At 48.1% G+C, this 8,109-nt stretch overlaps 1 protein-coding gene across 5 annotated transcripts in view; it reads right to left on the bottom strand.

Moving 5' to 3' along the window:
* gatad2b (GATA zinc finger domain containing 2B) overlaps positions 1-8,109 on the bottom strand; it is a 45,161-nt gene that overhangs the window by 16,838 nt on the left and 20,214 nt on the right. For 4 of the 5 annotated variants that reach the window (XM_010748418.3, XM_027286203.1, XM_027286202.1 and 1 more), the window contains 2 exons: positions 3,604-3,654; positions 1,288-1,668 (listed from right to left, as the gene is read on the bottom strand). In XM_010748418.3, the coding sequence (XP_010746720.1) occupies positions 1,288-1,668; positions 3,604-3,641 (419 nt within the window). In that variant the 5' untranslated portion in view covers positions 3,642-3,654. Of the gene's footprint in view, positions 1-1,287; positions 1,669-3,603; positions 3,655-8,109 lie in introns of those variants that run through there. The other variant, XM_010748422.3, reaches the window with a different exon arrangement.

Raw genomic sequence — 8,109 nt, 5'->3', positions numbered from 1 at the left:
CGAGCTGCTTCGTACAGATTTGTCTGTCATAAATCGAGCAGCCGCGTGTTCTCGGCCAACCAGACCAGACACCCTGCTTCTGAATGGGTTTGGGGTTTGAAACATTGGCTACAACGCGACCGCGGCACAAGTGGAACGAGGCGCATCCGGTAGTATTTGGCCGTAATGCCGCTCCTTCTCTTCATTCGCTCTCTAGCTCGCTTAACCACCGCTGCTCTCCCTTTGAATGGCACGTTTATAACCGATAAATCCTCCTCGTTCTGCCTTCAGGTTGATCATTTCACTAGGACATGAAACGGGCCTTAGAAGTCAGGCCTGACCTGGCCCGGGCCCGATAGAATTCGACCCGAGCCCGGGCCTATTTTGATTAACAGCTTTGTAGAGGCCGAACCCGTTTGCAGCCCGACGTTATTCATATGTGCGCATATGGCATCCGTTTCACCTCCTCGGCATCCATTTTGGCACCTGTCTCGCGCAGATCGAAACGCATCACATGATCGCTCATTTACCGCGCAAGTCATAATACATGCCCGAACCCGTCGGGATCCGATTACCAACTCTGCATTTCACTATATTCAAATCGAGGATATTTCTGCTTTGTCGATGTCATAAAACATGACGACAGACATTCGAAGCTCTAAACTTTGAAATGTAAAAAAAACAAAAAAAACATTCTGCCTCATAAAAACAGGCCCTGGCGTGTTTTTATGACAACCATGAGTCACCGAGAGCCTGCGGGTTTTCACTCCACCCACTGGTTAGCACTCTTTCAGGTAGACCGGACTCTGTGAATCGACTGCTGGAAGTGATCAATAGGCCCCTTTTTTTTTTTCTCTCCTCCCCCCACAGAACACATGTTGACATGAGACATGGGGGACGCACAGGTGGAAATAATCAAATGAGTGATGGCCGAATTCACTTTCAGCGGTGCTGCCATTGTTCACGCTGGCTCACCGTCACACTGTCATGGCTTACTGGGACACTTGAATAGAACGGAGCCTTTGTTAATGTTATTACTAACACCTGTCCTTCTTTTTACCTACTATGACAAGCCCAAATGCCTGCTGGGAAAAAGATCTATTGGAATAAAAGCCTGCAGACTCGCTTTCTAAATACACAGTATTTTCTGCAGTTTTAAAGAGACGATAGCGTGTTAATTTATTCTGCTGTGATGATAAAATGGTTTGGTATCTTTCAGAAATATCAACAACAACTTTCGAAGGACACAATATCCTCAAATGACAAATTACCTTCACGTAATATCAGGAATTTTAGCTAAATTCTCACCATCTTCTCCCTGCGCTCATATCCACGGGCTCATCCATCATGTTCTCCTTCCCGTTCTTGCTGGGTCCGACGTGGCCGCCGTGGCCGCCCAGCCTCAAGCTCCCGTTCAGCTTCTCCTCGTAAGCAGCGCCCATTAGGCTCTGGTGGTGGAGGCTGCTCGCTCCGGGTCCCTTCCCGTCTCCGAGTGGCCCAGCCACCTCCAGGGCCGCTAGGTCGGCGAGGTCCTTGCGTTTAAGTAGCGCCAGCATCTTGAGGCGCTCCATGGCCTCGTGGCCCTCCATTTTGAGGCGCTTGGCCAACGCCTCCTCGCGCTCGCTGGGTGACTCCAGGCCTCGCTTCAGCAGGTTGAGCCTCAGCGCCTCCTCAGACATCCGCTCCATCCTGGGGGAGGAGAAGGGAGCGGACAGAAAGGGTTAGCAGAGACACAAACACACTTCTCCATGTAAACACACACACAGAAATAAAAGTAGGAACCAGAGGCACGCGACAAATGACCTTACGGAGGTCGAGCCTTTCGAACTAACTACAGCCCCACCTTAGGGTGGTACTAGATTGTCACCAAGATCCTTCAGACTCGTCCTCTAGAAACCATGAAATCCATTCTTGCTGAAAACATCCCACTCATTGTGAAATCCAACTGCTGGCACAGCAAAAAGAAAGCAAACCATGTGTGCAAAGGGGCACAGCGGGGGAGCGTTCCATATTGGGCACCCAAGCCAAATAAAAGCCTTAAATAACTAAGTGATGTAACCCCGGTGACCCGAGAGTTAGTGTGGTGAAATGCAGCCGGGGATGCAGCGGGGATAAATAAATAATCAGACAATATGAGCAGCTGATGGTAAGCTCATTCAGATGGAAGTGGGTTAAACACAGCGGGCTAAGAATAGCCTGGATCTCTGTACTTGATGGTGACAAATACATCTGAGAAATGTTTGATGCCTCTGTGCGTGCATGCATATGTGTGTGTGTGTGTGTGTGTGTGGGAAGACTTTTATAAGGGCGACAACATGTCTTCTGAGCACATCAGATCAGTCACGTGACTTGGCTTCAGCACGGGGGCTGTAAGGAGCAACGGACCAATTGAGAAGCTGAGCTGGTCGAGGAAATGACAAAGCAGAACTGTAGACTTCCTGCAGGCCCCGGGTTCGAATATAAAACTCGTTAAAAGCCTCGCTGCAGATGTTTGCTGACCACTGGACGTAGCCTACGGTCTCATCTGGACTCACTCACGAGTCCTGATGATGGGTGGCTTTCTACAGTTACTGCGCCGCTTTTGTGCAACATTAAATCGAAAACAGTTTTTTTTTCTGAAATTGATCTAACGCCGCAGGAAACTCCATGTGCAATCCAACAGAACAACCGTGCAATAAATACGACCTTTTTTTTTAAATATATTTTTCAAAAGTTTCGAGTTTTCACTCATTGTTGAAAGAGTTGCGACCACAGGAATCTCCTCCCCCCCCCCGCTGTTAATGTGTCTACGCAGCAAATTGTTCTGGCGTGAGTAAGAAACTAGTAAAACATAAAACAACTCCTGGATGTGGCTGCAACATGTCGACCCCAACGAGATAAAATGTGGAGATGCAAAGGATGTCCAACAGATTTAGGATAACAAACAAGAGTTAGAAAAGTAAATGGACTGTACTTTTTTAAAAGAGTCTTTCTAGTCTTCAGGCCACTCAAGGATCTTCTACACTACATATCTCATTCACCCAATCGTTGGCTTCCATGCAAGGTGCCATGCGGACTGGAAGAGCTGTGGATCGGACCGCCATCGCTGGGCGGACACGCTCTACCTCCTGAGCCACAGACGCCTAGTTTATGTACCAATTCATGCGCCTTGGAAGCTGTGCTCGTTGACATGGCCGGTGGTCGGATTGATCCAAGCGGCATCCTCCAGTGCCAATGAAGAAGTGCTAAAAACTGTAAGTGAGTCAGTCGCCATAAACACCCAAAAGCTTGATTGGCAGGTTAACAGACGAGCCCGCTTCAGGTCCGCAGATCATCCACATATATTTGCCGATTTTAGATGAACTGAGCAGTACATCCAACATGGTGGCAGCTAGGAAACCTACGGGTGACCTCAACTCGAGCCCTGTCCCATTCTTTATACAGTCATTGGGTTGAACGCCGCTCAAAAACAAAAGAAGGTGGCGACTGGGTAACCGTTAACCCCGACCGGGTTCAAACTTTCTACCAAGAAAAGAGGCAGACCTAAACACAAATCCACATTTCAAAAAGATGACAAAAAAAAATCTCAGGTTTACTTCATGAAATCAACATTTATTGAAGTGTTTTAATGGATGTGATTCGTACCAGAACTTGTCCCGTCCTCTGTGTTTTCTGTCCGACATGTTTCCTGAGCACCTAAACAGAAATTCACATTTCAATGGTCACAATCTGAACCAGTTTAAAAAAAAAATGGTTCCACAGAGTTAAAAAAACACACCACCACCTTCGTACCGGCGATTTGGCGCGTTTTCTTGCAAGTTATGATCGATCGATGTGACTGCGGGCCGCCGTGAAAATCTCAGCTTTCCGTTTATTTCCATACTTCATGAAATCAACATTATCGGTTTGTTTTTTTAGTTGATGTGATTTGTAGAATCCGACATGTTCGACTGTAAACGATGCTGTGTGATCTGTGTTTTTTAAGGCGTGAATCTGCAGGCTTCTCCTCCTCCGTCATGACAGACGGTACATCGCTTGTGTGTGTGTGTGTGTGTGTGTGTGTGTGTGCATGCAAATGGATGCTTTCATTTCCAGCGCTGCGGCGCGGCATTAACAAACACCTGGTCCGACACCGAATCTGGCTGAAATAAAATAAAACAAAAATAAAGTCATGTTAACGCCAGAGTGTCAGAGACTGTAATTCAGGTGGAGATTTAATTGGCCCCGTTATCGCTTAATCAGCTTCCTATTAGCAGATTATTCCTGCTGGTGTCGTTCTATCGTTTCCCCTCATCTATTGTATCATGGTGCCGCGGCTGCCACCGCTCTAATCTGTTCATTCTGTCCTCCTCTAACGTCTCTGTTATCCTCCTCACATCTACAGCAGCCTCTTTAATACAGGGAGGAGTCTTAATGATCGCACAACGTGGCCCTCCCCGCCACTTCTCCTCCTTCTCCTTCTTCTTCTTCTTCTCCTCTAATTAATTTGTGACGCAGCTGCAGAACCTGCTTGTCGCCTCCATTTGCTGAGAGGAAAAACACAAGCGGCTCCCTGCAACCTCTCGGCCGAGCCTCCACCTTTAATGAGCCAGAGAGCACCGCTGAGAACGGCGCTGATGAGCCAATCACGGTTGGCCTTGTGCTGCGCGTCAGTAACTGGCACCCCACACCCTCCTCCTCCCTCCTCCTCCATCCTCCTCCTCCTCCTCCTCCCTCCCGGCCACTGCCGCCGCCGCCGCCGCCTGCCTTTACATAATATAATGACTGTTTCAGTCAGCTGCTACACAAGCCACACACTCCTTCTCCCTCTCTCTTTCTCCTCAACCACATCCCCCCCCCTCCTCTCACCAACACCGCCACCATCGTCGCTGCCACCTCCCATAATCCCTCCCACTTACCTCCCACCCACCCCACCCCTCTTTGCTTGCTTGCTTGCTTGCTTGCTTGCTTTGGGCACTCTGCCAGGCCAATGCAATAAAGGAAAAAAGACAGAGACATGGAGGAGAGACAGAGAGAGGTAGTAAAGGAGGAGAGGGTGGAGGTTGGTAGAGGGCGAACGTAGCTCCACCTAGAGCTAAAAAAACCACACTTGTACTTAAAAGCCCGAGACAAAGTTGGGGACAGGTAGCCCGGTCCTCGTCAAAAAAAAAAAATCGGACGGGAGGAAGTCGTCCGACGCCATCCCGACATCAGCATTCCAGCAGACGGCAGGCATTTTTTTGTAACCCCCCCCCCCCAACCCGTCTCCAGCTCCTGCTCCAGCTGTACAGTACCACAAAGAAACCCCTCCCTGCTCCTCTCTACCCTCCCCCAATTCCTCAAACCCTACGTCTTTTTCCTCACCCCCCCACCACCCCCCTTTCACTGTAAAAATAAACACATGCTTACTTTCAGGGGCCCCTTAAATGTAGCCAGAGCTGAGGGCTTCATTTGTTCATATTACACCAACCAATCAGGAGTGGATATGGAGTCTGTGTAGGCATGTGTGTGTGTGTGTATGGGGGGTAATAAAGGAGTGACACAGCCAAGATACACTGTGAGCGCAGGGATTTATTTTTTCCCTTCAACTTGCGCTATCCTCGCTCTTTGTGTGTAGGCTGTGTGTGTGTGTGTGTGTGTGTGTGTGTGTGCGCAGGTCTAGAGGCAGAAATGGCAGCTCTCTCCTGACATAATGCCAACTCTTAATTCCCTCCTCCCATCCCCCCCCCAACACACACACACACACACACACACACACACACACACACACACACACCAACACACACACACACACCATGTTCTTTATGCACAGAGCTGTCGATCAGATGGCTGCTGCTAAAATGTCCTCCTCAAGAATTCGAACCCAGCGGGGCCTTTTTATTTTTGCGTCACTGCTGGCACCTTTAAAGTCGCGTGCCCACCCTCCCTTACTCCTCCTCCCTGTCCTGGTGTGTCCTGGTGTGTCCTGGTGTGTGGCTCAACACCAGGTTAAACACAGCTCGCCCAAACAGGGTGGTGGTGGGGGGGCGTCATTGTCAGCTGACTGAGTGTAATGGTAATAAGGCCATTTGCAAATGCACTGAGGAATCTGCTGCTCATTTCACGCATGATCTGCATCATGACAATTCATTTGGCTGATGCAACTCCACTCCTCCCCGGTCCGCCTTCTGTCTCTCCTCCGCTACTACTACTACCACCACCTCCAAGCTCCATCTCCTTCTCCTGGACTTAAAAAAAAACAACAACAACACAAACACGACCAAGGGGAAGCGTTCTGTTTCACTTTTCAACTGTTTGATTCATTGGTGGATGTCGGGGAGGAGGTGGTGGTGGTGGTGGTGGTGGGGCTTATCGCTGAGGTGCAGGAGCCAGATGTGTCAGCCATGACTTCCCATCTCTACCCGAAGAAAAAAAAAAAAAAAAAAAACGTGCCAAACTACTGATCCGGCGCTGCGAATCACCAACCGCCTCCGTTTGTGCCATTAATCCCTTCGTCAAAATGGTGGTGATGGGTGCAAAATGGCGGCACAAAAAAACTGGCAGGAACCCCCCCCCACCCGAACCAAAAATCAATATCGTGCACCTCTTTAATCAAGACACTGGATTATTTATTTTTTTTCCTTTTGTGACGAGTGCTGTCGTCGAGCCACAGGTAGGAAATTTAAAATCATTTTAAAGGTGGAGGGGATTCGATCACCACCACGGCCTGTGTGTTGGGTGGATGTTTAAGGTGCGACTGAGACAATCGAATGTGATTCTGGAGGTCAGACAGAGAGGACTTCGCCTCTCTTGGGGCAACTCTTATACGAGTGGTGGCAACCTGCTTTGCTGGGCTACCCTCAAATGAACGACAGCGCTCAAGGCCAAACAGAGTTGCCTCCGGGAAAATGATGCCGGCCTTATCTGGACCCCACAATGGACCCTTTTGTCGTCAACCTCTACGCTGGCTTTAGGTTGATTTAGGTCGACCATGAAGATGGAGACCAACACCAAATCAAAATTACATCTGGGAGGTCCGAGGGTCATTCATTGTCAAGCTTTTCCTCTCATTCATCTACAGCACGACGCTCTCACTGGCTCATATCAGCCAGGACCCGCCCTCTCGGGCATTATTATTACATCATTATCAGAAATGCTGTGGTCACACAGTTCATAAAGTCGGGGAATTGACCCGAGAGAGAGATTTTTTAAATCAGTGCAGCAGAGGCTGAACTACCCTAACTTTTATCCCATAGTATGGAATCAAACTCCAAAAAACACTGGACCCCACAATGCAACTAAAGGCATCTTTCCTCAGACCCTCTGCAGGCTTTCTATCTAACTAGTCATGACGACAGCACAGCAGATTCTCGTATGAAACCAGGCGGAGTTCCCCTTAAAATGTGAAAAAAATATCATCTCTGATACAGGAAATGATTTCCCAGCATGCATTATGACACAAATCTAAAGATCGAAAAGCCTAAAAATACTCAGTTTACTACCACAGATTAAATGTTGCTGAGGAGGCGCAAATAGATCGATAAACTAATCCTCTAACTAGTATCAGAAAAGTTGCTCAGCTCTTGTTAGGAGCATGTTGGTGACAGAAAAACAAAACAGAAAGGGGGAGAAAAGTGGTTTGACGTCTCAGAAACAAGCACGGGAAACAGTTCAGTACAAACGATACAGTACATTGATATCTTGTGGGTATCAAACCGGCCAGTTTCACTATCACTGTGCTGAAAAGTGTCAAATGTATACGGAGGTTGTGGTTTCTTCTTCTTTGATCAGATGTGTCCTGATCACAATCAGAAAACTTTTCTAGCTTGAGACTAGATTTCCTTTAGACGCTTCTTTAACAGCGCTGATGATTTTTGAAGAGTCGAAATCTGTCTAACAGGCAAATTTTAAGTTGGAGTTAGAGGTTAAAACAGTTTTTCGCCAGTTTGCAGTCTCAGGGTTTTGTGGGGGCGGTCCTTAAAGGGGTGGCTCGATGACACGCTGAGGCCACCCTGAGCAGAGAGATAGAGATAAATTCATCAAGAGTGTTTCAAAGTTAGTTCAAAATTGCTCCCACGAGTGGACGTGGCTTCAGCACACTCGGTGCACACACCCCCACAGTCCTGGAACTGCTCATTTTTTACCCTAATTTTATAAACATGTTGATATATTTAAATCATTCAAATTTGGCTG

Source organism: Larimichthys crocea, chromosome XIII, assembly GCF_000972845.2.
Source record: "Larimichthys crocea isolate SSNF chromosome XIII, L_crocea_2.0, whole genome shotgun sequence".
Classification (NCBI taxonomy): domain Eukaryota; kingdom Metazoa; phylum Chordata; class Actinopteri; family Sciaenidae; genus Larimichthys; species Larimichthys crocea.
This window is presented reverse-complemented; position numbering and strand designations above follow the sequence as displayed.